This window comes from Phacochoerus africanus, chromosome 10 (assembly GCF_016906955.1).
Source record: "Phacochoerus africanus isolate WHEZ1 chromosome 10, ROS_Pafr_v1, whole genome shotgun sequence".
NCBI classification, from domain to species: Eukaryota; Metazoa; Chordata; class Mammalia; order Artiodactyla; family Suidae; genus Phacochoerus; species Phacochoerus africanus.
This window is the reverse complement of record NC_062553.1, coordinates 14,921,535-14,940,208: the sequence shown is the minus strand read 5'-3', so window position 1 is coordinate 14,940,208 and position 18,674 is coordinate 14,921,535. Positions and strand designations below refer to the sequence as shown.

The following is an 18,674-nucleotide window of genomic DNA, read 5'->3' as shown; positions in this document are numbered from 1 at the left end:
TCCAGGTTAATCTGTAAAAGGGTGAGCTGTATGTTTGCCCATATCTTATTATCCTGAGCTGTCAATGTATAAATCAGTGCTGACACAGCTTCTTTTAAATCATGCATACTATACACAAAGAGGAAGCCCTAGCTTGCCAGAAAGCACTCAAGCAAATCTTGTCCTACAAGTATTGAAAGGCAGATTACTTTCTGTATACCAGCAGAAGGTGAGACGCTGCAGGAAACTTTCCTCATTTCACCCGTCTTTAACTTTGCTCAGGGTTGCATGCTTCTTCTGATGCTTAACAGAAATCTAAGCCCTCATGGACACTGAAACATTAAGAATATTCGGCTCTCCTAGGACCCAAGTTTTCTCTAAAAGTTTTCTGAGTGCCGTCCTACTGGAGTTCGAATGTCTTCTGAGAAGGAAGGTATTTTATGAAAAGGCTATTCATTTGAAAGGACAATGAAAATCGAAGTCAATAATGCTTTCACCAATGGGTTGATTTTGTCAAAATCAAAGGAATGTTTATGGAAAGTGTTGTCCGCGCATGACTGCTCACGGGAAAAATCTTTCTGCACAAACCTCCATTTGTCTGCATGTGGTTCAAGATAAACAATGTCAAAACTATGCACAAGTGTAATTTATTTCAGGGTTTCTGGACTATTTTTCTGCACCTTGTTTCTTCCCTCATGCTGTTCACTTCCTTTTCCACTACCTTTCAAACCCTGGGCACTTGGCTTTCTGTAAACAGGAAAGGATCTGTTCTTAGCCACGAGTTTAGAGAAACGCTGACCCTAAATTACAAATTGTGCCATGACATTATTCTGAATTAAAGATTTAGTAAGAGGAACTTTTTTTCCCCCACTTCTCCAAAAAGTAATTATTGCAACTATTTACCCAGACATTAGATAAATGTGTTGATCTCTGGATGACAAGGACACTAGGTAGATGAGAGACAGTTTTAGGATTCTTTCCTGACCCAGGGGTTACTTTCCAGGCGGAGGCAAGCTAGCGCTTTTCTTATTTTCCAGGGAGAAAGAACGGTATAGATACCAGCACTGGTGGTTTTCTTTCAGACTTTTCGCCTGCCTCTCCTCCCACAGACTGCTGTGTCTTGTACTCCTCATTTCCTACTTCCAACCCTTCTCCTGCTTCTGTTCAAATTCCAAATCCCACCTCCCTCTGATCCTCCACTGTCCTAGTTTGTAAGAGTGTGTTCTGAAGCAGCTGCTTTATCTTTAATTTCAGGAAAATGATGTTGTTAAAAAAAATAGATCGTCTTCAAGGTTTATCTCAGCATTAACATTCTATGGTTCCTTTTTTGCTGGTTACTACTCCTCTTTGGATGCTCTTGAAGAACTCGAGGGTACCTGTTTTATTTTTTCCTAGCGCTGGTAAATTTAGTCTTGGATAATACATTGTGTCTTTATTAAAAGAGATCACTCTGCGCCTCATGCACATAAAATTTCTAAAGCTGATCTGACTTGAACACTAAAAATAATTTAGCCTAGTTTCAGATGTTGATTAATTCTCGGTATGAGAGACAATATATAACGCTGCTAAATATAAATTTTAAAAAGAGGTGTATTAAATGACAAAAAAAGTTGAACCTTTGCTTGCTTGGCATCCTGAAAAATAACTGGAGATATTGCATTCTGCTACTTTTAAGCTTTTTTTTTTTTGAGATTTCCTGTTTTTATTTTAAAAGATATAGATACCATACGGCTTGAATTACACATAAAAAATTAACTTCCTGCGTGAACTTTAGTTGGTTTTGTCCTTACCCATGGAAAATTCATCTTTCAGTGCACTGTCCAAGTAATAAGATCTTATTACTAATTGATTTTCTTTTTGTAAGAATTGGAATGCCATAAAACATTTTTAATTCTGAAACAATACCGCACATAAAAAACCTTTAGTAATTTCTAACCCAGGCAGGGTCTCTCAATATCTGAATGATATTGTTATGATTCTGCTCAAGTTTTCTAGGTTTTTAGGTAAGGGAAATAGAAGTTTTTCTCATATTCATATCACTACCATAAGATGGTAAATTCCAAAAATTAGTTGACTTAAAACATGTCACAGTGGCATAACATTGTAAATCAACTATAATTAAAAAAAAAATCAAAGTGACTAGGAACAATATGAGGGAATAATAAGGTTTCACTATTGGAAAAGAAACCTGATAAAATATCAAATGAGAGAACAAGAAGAAATGTTCAGGATATGAAAAATAATCTGTTCTGTTTCTTCCCTTGTGTGTATAGAATTCAAGGGATTGTGCCAATAGTGATTGTTTGCCAATAGTGATTGTTTAAGAAGCAGCCCAAAAATTTAAGTTATAACATACAGATGGCATAAGAATACTTTAAATTCAATCTTATAAATGAACATACCAGAAGTTTCAGCAACAATATTATTTACCTGGGCATAAAAGCACATCTGTGTTATTTAGTCTGGGCAATAGCGAAGAAAATAACCAAGGAAAGAATTGTTCTGAGGAACCCAAAATAATTTATGTTATTTGAAAATATAACCCTTTGCAATGTTTCAAGTAACATTTTGTTTTTCTTACAGGAGAAAAGAATCTCAGTTTTATTGGAGTAATCTATGGTATAAAGTTATATCCATTTGATAATATATTAGGAAGAACCTAAAAGTAACACTAAGAGAGATGGTAATAAACTTTGGAAGAAAGACAAGTAAGTTGACCTTCATGTTCTAGTCAGAATAAGCCAACAAATCAAGGGAGGTAGAAATTGAAACTGACAATAATAATCACTAGCATTTATTGAATGCATAGCAAATGGCAGGGTCTCGAGATACACCTGTCTCATTATCCCTCACAATAACTTGAAAAAGTAAGCATTACCATCGTTCTGATTTTATAGATAAGAAAATGAAACTAAGAGAAGTTCATTGAGTTTTGCAAAATAGGTAGTAAATATTTAGTGAAACCTTGACTCCAATTTAAATCTACATATTGCTGAAGCCCTCATCAGATACACAGGTGGCTAGGAAAAGTGATTTAGGAGCTGAGAATGGGAATTCCCAGCTGAATTTCTTTTTTTTTTCTTTTTAAAAAATTTTTTTATTGAAATACAGTTTATTTAAAATGTCATGTTAGTTTCAGGTGGTTCACTTTTATAGATCTACATATCTATAGAAATATATATTCTTTTAAAGATTCTTTTCCATTACAGTTTACTACAAAATACTAAGTATAGTTCCCTGTGATATACAGTAGGTCCTTGGTTATCTATTTTATATACAGTAGTATGTATCTATTAATCCCAAACTCCTAATTTAACCCTCCCCCTTTTCCCCTTTGGTAACTATAATTTTGTTTTCTGTGTCTGTGAGTCTATTTCCCAGATGAATTTCTAATGGCCACATTTCAAGGAAGATGCCATAGATGAAGAATGTTATAGAATTTCAGAGAAGGAAAAGATTACCCTAGGTGGAAATAGTTGTGTGAAGGAGGAAAAAATTCCCTGATCGCTTAAAAAAAAAAGTGGGTAGAATCCAGTAAGACAGAAAATAACAGTAGGTATTCCTTCCGGCGGGGAATAGTTCAAAGAACAGTTGTGAGCAGAGGCTCTACAAGGTTCACAGTAAATGCCTGCAAGAGAGAGGCCATTCTGACTGGGGCAAAGGATTTGTGTGTCGATTCCATAGGAGAGGGGGCTGCTTAGAAGTCAGAATGTCGGAACTCGTAGAAATACCTAAAAAGACCAAGTGTCATGCCAGTCAAGTCCTGCTCTCTCACGGAGGAGGCTAGAGTCCCACCCATCCTGTAGCGTTACTGCAGACAATCCTCTCTGCTCAAGCCCCAAGGCTTTGCCATCATGCTGACAGCAAAGCATTTCTGTTTCAATAAATGCAATGATTTTGAACCAGGTAGTGACGGGATGAAAAGCAATGCTTTACGAAACCAAATCTGGCTGCAATGCTAAAATTATCTAATGAGAAAAGAAACTAGAGATCAAAATTCAGTTTGATCAGAGATAGAAAAGTGTGGCTGCCCAGGGTTGGCGAAACAAGAGAACTTAAACTCCATTCTTTCTCAAGGACAACATTCAGGCACACGGAGGTCATGACAATTACTATTGTATACCTATGTGAATGAGATTCCTCAGTATTCCACCCAATTTTCCTGTGTTTTTGTTTCGTTTTGACTTGTTTTGGAAAACGTTTATCAAGATAGGTTACATAGATTCATGTTTACATGAAAGAATGTTATCTGTGAAGAAAAAGTGCTAAGGCACCCTGGAGACAAAGCAAAATGCAAAGTTAAGAGAGGTTGTGGGTAGCGAACTTGACTATAGTTATTGGGGATGATCACAATTCAATCTGCTTTTTTTTTAGAATAAATTCAAACCAGGCAAATTACAGGACCATGGACAGTTCCTATGGTACTGATTGTGGCACCTGCTGAGTTCCCGATACATTTCACATCTAAGAACCTCTGGTTGCTGGCTGTCCCCTGCATCCACAGGTGGCACTCTAGATGGGCTCTGTCCTCATACCACACAACTCAACTTCATTTGCTATCTCTATAAATGTAGAGCTAGCTCTACAGGTTTGTTCAGAAGGTTCTATGTTCTGGTAGAGACCTGTATTTAATCTAACACTAAAGACAGCAGAACCGCTGAGTGAGAAACCAACCTTCCCTAAAGTCTCTTCAGCCTCAGGCTTACTGAAAATACTCTAGGAAAGAGTTAGGGGTACTACAAATTGCAATTTCAATTGGAGAGCAATAGATTTTATTTTTAGGATAATTAAGTAAAAAAGTATATAAGTAGGTATGGCAAGAAATGTAATGGTGAAGGAAGTCAGACAGAGGAAGACAAGTATCATACAATAGCATTAATATGTGGAATCTAATAAAAATGTTACAAAAGAACTTATTCATGACACCAAAACAAACTCACAGATTTCAAAGCCAATCTTATGGTTACCATAGGGGAAACTGTGGGGGAGGGGGAAGAATTTGGAGGATAGGAATAACATAGACACACTACTTTATAACATAGATAATTAAAAAGAACCTTCTGTATAGCACATGCAAGTCTACTCAATAGTTTGTAATAGCTTATATGGGGAAAAATAATGGATATATATCTGATTTTACTATATGCCTGAAATTAATACAACACTGTAAATCAACTATACTCCAATAAATTTTTTTTTTAAAAAGGAATATAATGAACTAAACATGAAAAGTAGCTGATATAGTAGACAGTATGTAAATATGACAACTTTTAGGACAAAACTGAAGTAAATCTTGCTTTTGAATGGTAAAATACATAATACATTCTTCTGATCATCAAAAATTGATTGTATGTTATATGAACACCACTTGATCCCTTATCATCATAAAGTATACAAATGATAGTGAAAAAGAAACCAGTAGAGTGATATTTAAAACTAGAGAAATATGAAAAAATAGCAAAAGATAAACCTTTCCCTGTATCTAGTACAGAACTGTGAATTTTCCTCCTATGGGTTTTAATTGATCCACCAATAAAATAAATTAAAGATGACAGAGTTCCAGGAAAAAAAATGAAAATTTTAAATAACATAGGCATTCCCATCATTCTCAGCAGAAATGAATCTGACTAGCATCCATGAGGACGCAGGTTTGATCCCTTGCCTTGCTCAGTGGGTTCAGGATCCGGCATTGCCGTGAGCTGTGGTGTAGGTTTCAGACTCGGCTTGGATCCTGCGTGGTTGTGGCTGTGGTGTAGGCTGGAGCTGTAGCTCCAATTCAACCCCTAGTCTGGGACCTCCATATGCCATGGGGCAGCCCTAAAAAGACAAAACAAAAATTAAATAATATAAGTAGCTGTGAAATGACATACAGATTAACTCCTTCCTGTTTGCCAAATCTTATCATTAATAATTATTGCATCCCAAATTGGGTGAACTGTTTCCTAAAACATCATGGCCATGCATTCTTGTTTCCCAAACGATATCTTGACTTACTCAAAGAAAACCAAGGTAAATCACCTTATAACTTAAACCCTTGCCCATAGTTAATTTATGTTTAAAAAAGAATAAATATATTTTTCCTACTTTAAAAAATGTTTTTACCAACCAACAGCTTCCTTGGGAAAGAAAGGTAACTTATAACAGATGACAACTTAAAGAAATTGTTATAATTCAAGCGAACAGAAAAAGGAATGTATTTATGAACAGCAAATAGTAAAGTTGGGAACATAGAGTACCTTTTGAAGATGTAAAGCAACATGAAAGAAGAAAAAAAAAAACAGGTGTGATGTACTTAAAAGAGCTTATCTGAAATAATGCTTGTTGGAACTTAATTAAGTATTCATTTTGAACTTACTAAAGAACATAATGATAAGGTATATTAGAGGCTTTTTTTGATGTGAATAACTACTAGCAATTTAAAAAAAAACTTAAGTTCATATATTTATACCTTTTTGGCTTATATCCTGGGATAACATGACTAGAAATGTTTTCTTATAAAAGCAAGAGACTTGGACATTTTTTGTACTCATAAAATATATACTTGGAGAATATGCTTGCAAGTCCCAGCACTAAAGCAATGTTTAATTTGAATAGTCTCTTAAATTATTCAATTAAATGGAAATGCTTCATACATGCCTGTAAACAAAACAATGGCACAATCTAACATATCTTCAAGAACTGATCAGGAGGCAGCTAAGTCTTCATGAATCAGTGTTAAATACATTAACTATACATACAAAGTTTATCAAGAAAAATCATACAAACATTGATTTATAATTCTGGTAAGGCATCATTTGGTAATGATATGGTATTGATAGTTGAATTTATACTTGATTGGAGAGTTGAAAAACACAGATGTAAATCCTATGGAAAAGCGCTGCCAGTGACTATTATAAACACTATAATTTAGCTGATATTTTAATACGATCCTGTTATTCTCAGATCTTACTGTTGAAAATGCCAGAGAAAAGAAAATGGCTTAAGTTACAGCTGGAGAAAATTCAGTAACAAAATAAACTATAAAGCGGTTTAATCCAGTTTGGAAATTAACAGAGGTAAGCAAAAAAGTTACGGGAAGTCCTCCTGAGAGACGTTTAAGAGCAAGATAAATGTCCATCTGTCTAGAATAGTTTTACTGTGGCTTGCCTGGAGGAAGACGAATAAGATCAGCTAATTTGCAAAATTTCCAGAGCATCAATTTCATATTGTCAGGATGCTGCCTTGAGCGTATTTAGCCAATCCACAAGATTAAAGCAAGTACTTCCAGTGAAAGTCTTCAGATAGATTAACTGGAATTTGCTCAGAATAAGGCCTGAATGTGTGGTAAATACAATAAACTCAGTAGAGTGCACCAGACTGGTCTTTCAGACAATGCCATGCAAAATTTTGGCTTGATGCAACTAAAGTACATATTCCTTCTGTGCAGACTTTTTTCTTTTCCTCTCTGAATGACTTGAAACACTAGCTATCATGGCACCATACAGGGTTGTCCAAATTGTAAGTGCACCCACTGGAATGACAAATAGGGCAAAGCAGTATGCCTTTCCTTGCCATATTGAATACTAAAGTATTAATAATGTCAGTATTTACGGACTTGGTGAGTTCCTGCCATGGCTCAGTGGTGATGAATCCGACTAGCATCCATGAGGACATGGATTCGATCACTGGCCTTGCTCGGTGGGTTAAGGATAAGGCATTGCGGTGAGCTGCGGTGTAGGTTGAAGATGCGGCTCAAATCCCCTGCTGCTGTGACTGTGGTGTAGGCCGGCAGCTATAGCTCTGATTTGACCCCTAGCCTGGTAACTTCCACATGCCACGGGTGCAGCCCTAAAAAGACTCTATGTATATATACATACACACATACATACATATATTTACAGGCTTTTATTGAATCATGACTTCATGACCTATGGTTTACTTTTAATAATAATATGAATTAAAATTTACTATCAGTTCTAATATATTTTACAATAGCTTTCTTAACTTTTAATCATTAAACTTCACACAAAGTCCCATGAAATTAAACTTTTTTCTTTTGAGAAAGGTAGTTTGAACTATTTTTAAATTATAGCAAAAATGCCTTTCAACTGCAAAATTGTAGAAAATTGCAGGTATGATCCTATTTAATTAAATAAACCTGCACATGCATTTGTGTTGCTCAATGTTGTACTCGTGGTTTTGCACACTGGCAGTGAGGGTAGGGAGATAAATTGTTCTTTGGACCATCGTCATTCAGGATCCACATCATTTCTTAAGCCCCCTTTCCTCCGAAGGAACAGAAACCTCCAAAGTTCAAATCATTTGGATGCCGTTCTAGGGAGCTTCCTCTGTCTTCTGGTTGCTCTGCTTCCTACCACAGCTATTCTGAATCAGTATCACTTTGCCTTTAAAAAAGGGTCAAAGTCCTTACATCTCTCTCTCTCTCTCCTTTCCCTTCCCTCTCTCTTGCTCTGGCTTTCACTCTCTTTTGTTCTCTCTCTCACACACATACACACACTCCACAGTATTTGAATCTCTAAATCAATCAAAACCCTGAAATTGGGCCTTGCACAGCTCTTAATAAATTCTAGCTTTCTCAATCCATTGTTACTGGCCATTACTCAGCAACATACAATATGAACCAACCTCCTTGAAGATTCCCGTGTATTTTCTTTCAGCAATTCTATTCTAACATATCCCCTGATAACTTTAAGCAATACTTTTATCTTCTCCTTTCTTCAGTACCTGTAGCACTTGATAATTTGTTTAAAATCAGGGCCTTGTGTATATTCATTTGGTATTTTCTGATATATATATATATATATATATATATTTTTTTTTTCCATTTCGTAGCTCCACGTCTAATTGAGCCGTGATACACATGGGTCTATCTCATCGGCTCTTAATGTTGCGAATTAGTTCATGTTCTACTTGCCTCTTCCTTTACTATACCTTTTTCAGTGCTAACTTCTAGCAGTTGATTAGGAGATACTTGCAGATGAAAATATGCTATATTTCACAGCATTTTACTGTTTTAAGATTTCTCACATATCTTCTTTCTCTAATAAACACAACAAATGAAAGCAATGATTTTTACTGATCTCACAAAAGTAAAAATTAGGGCTCAGTGAAGTATACTGATTTGTCAAGTCTATAAACCCCCCAAAATAGCAAAAGATTCTGAGACTCTAGTCCTAATCTCATCTCACAATATATGTAATAACTGCCTTTAAATTGGGGGGGGGGAGGGTAGAAATGATGCATGTGGGGAAAAAATATTTCAAAAATCCTACTAAATCCACACTGTACTCCTCAAAATACACTGGCTAGCATCTCCCTTTTCTTTTTATCTCTAAACTTTGAAATCCCATTTTTAAAGGATAAATGAAGAGGAATTAAGGAAGAATCCCACCATGACTGGTATCTCGTTCCCAAATCTATTCTTAAATATGGGAGAAGGATGACTTATACACTTGGATTCCCTAAGTATCTTTACCAAGATTAAAAGCCACCTGTTTTTAAGGATTTAGAGATAATACTATCATAAGATTGCAAGTGGCATTCCCAAAGGGTGGTCAACTTTGGCCATTGCTATCCTTTTATAGAGACATATAGACAACTGGAGTAGGTGCTCCATGAGGATCTTTATGTTGTTCTGACACATGACATACAGGCATACAGAGGCAGCTTTTTTTTTTTGTCTTTTTTTTTAGGGCCATACTCGCGGCATATGGAGGTTCCCAGGTTAGGGGTCGAATTGGAGCTGTAGCCAGTGGCTTACACTATAGCAACGCGGGATCTGAGCCACGTCTGTGACCTACCTACACCACAGCTCACAGCAATGCCAGATCCTTAACCCACTGAGCAAGGCCAGGGATCGAACCGGTGTCCTCACGGATGCTGGTCAGATTTGTTTCCACTGAGCCACAACGGGGACTCCCAGAGGCAGTTTTGAACACCTTATATGTCTGAATCTATCTGAAGACTTCCCTACCCTGTTTTCATTAGAGATTACCAAAAAAAAAAAAAAAAAAAAAAAAAAAGAAAAAGAAAGAAAGAAAGAAAACTCCAAATAAGATCTCTTTAACATGTATACGCTCATAAAAACCTAGAGCCAGGATTTTGATGGCTTTACACACTTACACTTAGACATCTGTATTTTACCATCTTTACCTGCATACTTAGAAAGTACAATTTTAAAACAAAAACTATTTACACTGAGGAGAAGATGTGGAGGCCATAACTTGTAGCTTTTTTTTTTTTTTCTGGTTCCATTCTTTTTTAAATTTTATTGGAGTATAGTTGACACACAATGCTGAATTAGTTTCAACTGTACAGTAAAGTGAAATATATATATATATATCTTCATTCTTTTTTCCCATACAGGTTATTACAAATTTACTTGCAGCTTTATAAACAGTCATCTTCTTTGATGAATGAAAACATCTGTCTCACTTTCGCTACTGGAGAAATATGGTTGGATCCCACCATGAAGAATTCCGAATATAAGCTAATTCCTGAAAAAGCTCCTGCCCTGTTTATTACTAGCTAAGAAATATTGAATTCCTGAGAGTTAATCTCAGCACATAGGGACTTTTCCCCCCTACATTCCAAACTAATGTTAAAAGCTAAGGAAAAAGCTTTACATCCCAGACTCACGGCCAGTTAAAAATTGTCATTTTTAAAGGCTAATACAGTATTTTAAAATTCATTAATATATATATATATCTACAATATTAAGTTTGCCACTGCGGTCTTAAATCTGATATGTAAAGAGCTATGTACACTTATAAAAACACATTTACAGAAGACGATAGATTAAAGATTCACCAAGGGGAAATTCAGAAACAAAGTGTTTGGGTTTTTTTCCTGCTTTTTAAAGAAGGCTATATATATACACATATATTTTTCATAAATATATAAGAAGGGAAAGATGTAAGAAGTAGCATCCACACAAAGGAAAAGACGATTTTCTCTTTCTCATACTGTTGGCATTTATCGAAAATGATGATCTAAAAGCCATTTTAAAAAGCAGTAGCTCTAGGCCGCAGGTATTGCTAACAAGAAACTATTATCTACTCTTTCCGCAAAAAAAAAGGTCTATATTCTTCATTTCTAATAAACACCAAAAACAAGTGAAAAAGGAGTTATTGAAATCAGCTGACAGGAAGAGGGGAGAAAATGCATTGTAAACACATTGTAATCAAATCGTTTCTTTAGATTTCACACAAGTTCCAAAACACAAGGTTTGAACTATGAATTCAATAACAACTTCAGTTTCAAGACAGTGTCTAAATCTCTTCACATAGCCTGTGCAAAAAATTTAAAACTTATTGTCACAAGCTCTTCTAAGGAAGCATCCAGATGTGTAGGCCTTCACCATTTTTTTCCTGACACTTTATTTAGTGTCAATTAAATGTGGAAAATGGATAACTTAACCACAGAATAAATTCAGAAAAATACTTACAGATTTTTAATATCAACTGCCCCACGGAAAGCCTTCCTTGGAATTGCCTGAATTTGGTTTTCACTGAGGTCACTAAAAAATAATTAAAAAAGAGATCAAGTTATAAATAGTATTTAAGAATTATTTTAATCAATGTGTTTGAGAAATGATAGGATACTTCTTAAAAAAAAAAGCTAAAATGAATACTAAAGGATCACAATTAATTCCATCACATTAAATGCAATTTCTAATACAAATACTTTATACTTCTAATATAAATTAAAAAGTTAAATTATTTCTTGAAGTAATTTTTCAGATCTCTAATTTCATTATAAATTATAAACATAGTTCTCAAATTTAAGGGTTGATTTATTTCTGTACAACAGACTATTGCTTTAAAACAAATAGTAAATTGTTTTGTAACTCAACTTCAAGGCATTCTAAAGTTTTAGCGCTTGATATTTTTCCCACATCACTGACATAACTTTAGAAGTATATAGAAAAAGAGTCCCATTTAACATCCTCGAGAAGACTGGGCAAAACCTGACAAAACCTGGGCAATATGATTAAGTTTCCATAGCACTTTGAGTAATTTTGAAAATGGAATATAGCAGTATATTGGCCTAACAATAAAATCCACAGTTCTTGCATGAAATATTACCAGCAGGTTGATTTAGAACCTTCTTTAAATAATTCTATTATAACCATAAACACAGACTGTCTATATTTGCATTTTAATTTAATTGAGAAATACATTTTAATCAGGGGGGGGAAGCACTCTCTGAGTTGAAGTGAGAGTTTATAAAAATCACTTATCTCAGGAAATGGATCATGATGTTTCCTTCAGAGTTTAGATGCAATTCTATGAGCTCACTTACTACCCTCAACAAGTAGGATATAAATACACACACAAGAAGTGTCACTGAAAAGACAAAATTTTAAGTAACACCACCACATAGAAGGAGGATGAAAAAACAAATTATTAAAGTAACAATGAAGGTACTAAAGTTATTTTTAAATTTCGAAATAACTGAACGGTCACAAAGAAAGATGAAGCTACTGACCACGGATGCATGGTGGATGAAACAGAGCCATTTGCCAATTGTGTGGAGGCATTTGAGGCGGATTCATTCACCTCTTCTCCCCCAGTGCTTCTTATGACCAGAGCTGGTTGCTCACACACTTATGGCCACACAATAAAGACAACTGACAGACACAGAGATTTAGTGTGTGGTTTTGACCTCATTAGCACCAAGTTTTAAGCAATTGAGATGTTCATTTATATCTCAATAACTGCAATGTTCAAATAAAAAAAAAAGGTTTGCTAAGCAATTTGTAGAGAAATAAATGTAGTCTATTTAAAGAGTAAAGATCTTTAGCAAAATAAAAAAGAAACACAAATACATATTTTATTCCAAACAGTAAATTTGCAATAAGTGCTTATGCAGGAGTTAAGGAAGCCATTCCCGTCCTAACTGAATTGTTTTCAATAGCTTCGGTATATCCTTAAAAGTAATAAAACTGCATTTCCTTAAAAACTTGCGTATTTCTCCAGCCTGCCATTGATTCAGACTGACTTCCTTCCTTTGTTTAATTACATTGAGTTACGAATGTTTAATGGCACATATTCAAAAGGCTTGATGCTACGGAATAATGCTCAAAGAACACTACTAAGTTAGGAGAAGGTAAAGAGAAATTTTGGAGAAAGAAAAATCAGAAAGTAATCAGAAATGTGGAGGGGAAAAAATGAATTTGAGCAACTTTAAATCTGCATCACTCCTTGAAAACCAACAGGTTTTTTTAGTGCTGTGCCCCTGTTGATTCAATATTTTCTCATCACTTATTATTTTTTTTCCGCTTCTTCTAGAACAAAGTCTTCTTTAGAGACTGTGAAGGTGCATAAAACTGGCAGAAATGTTTGCTTCAGGCTCTGCCTGCTTCCCAGCTCTGCAGCCTTCTCCTTCTGCCAGCTGGGGTCATTTATATTTGTCACCTGCAGATGCAGCTCTTCTCGGTTTCTAGGCACAGTTTTTATATGATTAGGGTCTCACATATGGGCAGGAAAGTCAGGAGGATGAGTTTAGATGGGCCATAGAGACACCGCTGAAGGGCACTGAGACACACAGTCAGAACACCTTTCCTTCTGAATTTGATTTTGGTCCTTTTGAAGGCTTCAGGCAGAAATCTAGGGCTTAGAAGAGTTTGATTCTTACATTTACCATCTTTTATATAAGAGTGAGAAACCGTCAGGCTCAGAGCCTCCCTAAAGTCAGTGGTTTATTATGTCACTGCCCCCCTGAATAGATTCTTCTATAGGGTCTCTGCTCTTGTGTCCAGCTCACTCTGGCAACTAAATTCAGTTATGGATCCCAGGTCCCTTTAGTTAAGTGGGCAATGTTTACCCTCAACAGAAGGAAGAAATTTAGAAAGTTTTCAGTACCTACTGTACGCAAGCTTAAATTTTCAGAAATAATATCAAATTTTTATTTTTCAATCCACATAGCCATCTTGTGAAGTATGTAGTTATTACTTATTATTATTATTAAAGACATCAAGCTTCAGAGATGTCAGGTATTAGTGCTAACCAATGACGCAAAGTGTTAATGTGGATGTAGGAGAAATCCAGATAAACATTGAGTCGAGATGTGGAGATTTCAAAAGATGACTTGGGGATTACTTAATCCATCTCAGTATGACCTTCCTGTGGCTTAAAATTTAGGAGATTTTTTTTTAAAAAAACCTCATCATAGCCTCTGCCTTAGGTCATCTGCATTTTTGTATGGAGGTGGGAAATCAGAACTTTTTATGGCAACAGCTTTTGGCCTGGTTTGCTTAGAAGGTATAATATGCAGTGGAGTAGTAAGAGATGAGGTTGGAAGGAAAAGTCTGTGGTGGGGTTAGTACACATTTTGGTACTGATTAGGGAGTGTCTTATTTCAGCAGACAATGGTTGGGAGGGAAGAATGATAGATGGGAGGAGGCCAGATGCTCTTCCTTAGATTAAACTGGCAACAGAATGTAGGATGAGTACTTGGGGTCAAAGACTCAAGTTTGGATAACCAGATACAAGACTTTTATGATAGTTGGAGGAAAAGAGTAATGAATATCAAGCAATATAATAACCATCAATGCATTACTTGTTTCCCCTGGGATAGTCAATGGCTGAGACATCTCCCACTCTGTAGATAGAAAAGGAGCAGAAGATTAGAACTGTATGAGGGATGCAGGAAGAACAGAACCAACATTTAGAAGTGAACCGTGTATGGATATGGATTAGGCAAAGAAGAGAGAGGAGAGAGATGTCACTTTGAACTTAGATTAGAGGAACCATTAACAAAATAGAGAAATCGAAATTTGCAGTGTCTGTTATGAGGTTGCTTGTGGAAATTTTTCTGTCTAGTTAGAGAGACGTGATTGATATCTTACAGTTTGGTGACCACAAAGATCGTATAGGATAAGAAAAGCATAAGTGGCATCTGAGAAAAGTGATCCAGGACATCAGAGAAGTTACAGTTATTGGAGCCTTGACTGATTCAGGCCATTTTCAAAATAAAAAGGGCCTTTTTTTTTTAAAGTTGATAAAAATGATTGAGATCAATATTCTTCATCCTCTAGTGTTGTTGGTAAGGGGTTGGTGGCAGTAATCCAAAGAGAGAGGAAGCATGCCAGGAGAATTAAGAGGACAGACAGCAGACTGAGACTGAGAATGAATTCTTTAGCTTTGCCATTATTAACCTTGTGACCTTGGGAAAACTGCATGTTTTCTGTACCCTGGTTTCTTCATCTGTAAAATGAAACAATAACAGTGCCTATGTCATAGGGCTGTTAGGTGGATTCAGTGAAATCATACTCTGATTAATGTGCTCAAAAAGTGTCTGGCACGCAGTCACTACTATGGAGGTGTTGGCCACATGCATGTTATAATTAGTCTACTTTGCTATGTGCCCCTAAGTGTGTCTGCTCTGTTCCTTGAGAACAGAGTCTGTAGGCAGTGTGAGATATTACTGATGGGAGTGCACTGCTCTGTGAACTATGTGATAGGAGAAAAATGAGTCAGAACTACTGAGTTAGCAGGATGGGGCTGCCAAGGCAAGAGTTTGTAATTATATCACTAGGCAATAGAGTGTAAAAATGTGCTTCAGAGGAGGAAAATGGCTTGATTGGAGTTGATTTTTAGGAAGATTAATTTGGAAATTGAATTTCAGAGCAGGCAGGGACAATGGGCAGAGAGTGCCATCGGGCAGTGTTGTAGAGAAATGGTGGGTCTCCAGTGAACTAGGCAATTATTTTTGGGGAGATCAAATAATAAAGGTGAGAGCTGGGCTTAAGTCCAACTATAAGATATCTGATGTAAGTTAAGGGGCTTGTCATCTTAGGGAGAGTTTAGAACCACTCAAATTTTCTGAGTAAAGGAATAATAAAATGCAAAAAGTGTTTGGGGGAAGCAAGTGTGGTAATTGAGAAGCTGGGATGGAAGATAAGGATATTAAATTGGCTTTGTAAACTTTTGGATACAAATAAATGGAAAGATATTACATGCTCATGGGTTAGAAAAACTAATATTGCTAAAATGCCCATGGTGATCTACAGATTCAATATATTCCTTATCAAAGTCCCAATAGTCAGAAAGAGAAAGACAAATACCATATGATATCACTTATATCTGGAATCTAATAGACGGCACAGATGAACCTTTCTACAGAAAAGCAACTCATGGACTTGGAGAACAGACTTGTGGGTTGCCGAGCGGGAGGGGGAGGGGGAGGGAGTGGAATGAACTGGAAATCTGGGGTTAATAGATGCAAACTATTGCATTTGGAATGGATAAGCAATTAGCTCCTGCTGTATGGCACAGGGAACTATATCTAGTCACTGGTGATGGAGCATGGTGGAGGATAATGTGAGAAAAAGAATGTATATATGTATGTGTGACTGGGTCACTTTGCTGTACAGTAGAAAATTGACAGAACACTGTAAACCAGCTATAATGGAAAAAATAAAAATCATTTAAAAAAATCCCAATGGGGAGTTCCCATCGTGGCACAATGGTTAACGAATCCGACTAGGAACATGAAGTTGCAGGTTCGATCCCTGGCCTTGCTCAGTGGGTTAAGGATCTGGCATTGCCGTGAGCTATGGTGTGGGTCGAAGATGCGGCTTGGATTTGGAGTTGCTGTGACTCTGGCATAGGCTAGTTGCTACAGCTCTGATTAGACCCCTAGCCTTGGAACCTCCATATGCCACGGGAGCAGCTCAAGAAAAGGCAAAAAGACAAAAAAAAACAAAAAAACCCCCAAAACACAAAACCCAATGGTATTTTTTAACAGAAATAGAACAAATAATTAAAAATTTATTTGGTCCTACCAAAGAACCTGAATAGCCAAATCAATCTTGAGAAAGAATGAAACCAGAGACATCATGTTTTCTGATTTCAAGCTATATTACAAAGCCATAGTAATAAAAACAGCATGGTACTGGCAGAAAAACAGACAGATCAATGGGCCAGAATTGAAAGCCCAGAAATTAAGCCACATGTATATGGAAAATTAATTTATGAAAAAGGGGAAAAGTATACACAATGGACAAAGATAGTCACACGGATAAACAGTTTTGGAAAAACTGGACTACCACATGCAAAGGAATGAAACTGGGCAACTACCTAACATAGAAACTAAATTCAGGATGGATTCTAGACTTCAACGTAAGTCCTGAACCCTAAAACCCCTAGCAGAAAACATAGGTAGGAAGCACTGAAATGCAAAAATAAACAGGTGGGACTACATCAAACTAGAAAGCTTCTGCACAAAAAAATAAAATCATCAAAAATGAAAAGGTAACCCATACGACATAAGATATTTGCAAAACATATATCTGGTAAGGGGTTAATATCTGTAACACACAAAAAACTCATGTAACTAAACACCAAAAACAAAACAACCCAATTTAAAAATGGGCAGAGGACCTGAATAGACATTTTCCAAAGAGATACAGACACTCAAAAAGAAGTTCAACACTACTAATCATTAGGAAAATGCAAATCAAAACCACAATAAGATATCACCTCACACCTGTCAGAATGGCTGTCATCAAAAAGACAACAGATACCAAGTATTGGCAAGGATGTGGAGAAAAAGGAATACTTTTACACTCGTGGTGGAAATGTAAATTGATGCAGGCACTATGGAAAACAGTATAGAAAGTCCTCAAAAGATTAAAAACTACCATATGATCGAGCAATTCTACTTCTGGATAAATATCCAGAGGGGGAAAAAATCACTCTCTTGAAAGGTTACCTGAACCTCCGTATTCACTGAAGCATTATTTACAACAGCCAAGACACTGAAGCAACCAAAGTGTTCAGCAGTGGAAGAATGGATAGAGAAGATGTGTGGAATATTGTTTAGCCATGATAAAGAAGGATATCCTGCTCTCTGTCATGACATGGATAGATCCTAAGGGCACCTTCTAAGGGCAATAAGTCAAACATAGAAAGACAAATACTGTATGATCTCACTTTCATGTGGAATCAAATAAAATTGTAACTCATAGAATGAACAGATTGGTGGTTGCCAGAGATAGGAAGTGGGGGATGGGAGAAATGGGTGACAGGGGTCAAAAGGTAGAAACTTCCAGTTAGATTACTATGTTGGAATTCTCTTACATTAAGGATCTAGTATTGTCATTGCTGTGGTTCTGGTTACGTTAGTGGTGTGGGACGATCCCAGGTCCCAGAAACTTCTGCATACCATAGGTGACAAAAAACAAAACAAAACAAAAACTACTGCCTTTGGAATGGATTAGCAATGAGATCCTGCTGTGTAGCACTGGGAACTATGTCTAGTCATTTACGATGGAGCATGATAATGTGAGAAAATAGAATGTATACATGTATGTGTAACTGGGCCACCTTGCTGTACAGTAGAAAACTGACAGAACACTGTAAACCAGCTATAATGGAAAAAATTAAAAATCATTATATAAAAAAATTTTAAAAAAGAATGAATGAGATCAGTGTGTGCTGTACACTTGAAACCAGTATGACATTGTAAATCAACTACACTTCAATAAAATTTTAAAAAAGGAAAAAAAAAAGATTACTATTACTATGTTCCGGGAATGTAAAGTATAGCATAATGACTGCATTTAATAATATATTGTTTATTTGAAGATGTTAAGAGGGTAACTCTTAAAAGTCCTTATCACAAGAAAGTATTTAACTACATGAGGTAATAAATGTTAACAAAATATATTGCAGCGATCTTCAAAATAT

The 18,674-nt window shown here is 36.1% G+C and overlaps 1 protein-coding gene across 1 annotated transcript in view; it reads right to left on the bottom strand.

Moving 5' to 3' along the window:
• SLIT2 (slit guidance ligand 2) overlaps positions 1-18,674 on the bottom strand; it is a 382,101-nt gene that overhangs the window by 137,538 nt on the left and 225,889 nt on the right. Inside the window, 1 exon segment of the mRNA XM_047797929.1 lies at positions 11,426-11,497. Coding sequence (XP_047653885.1) covers positions 11,426-11,497 — 72 coding nt within the window.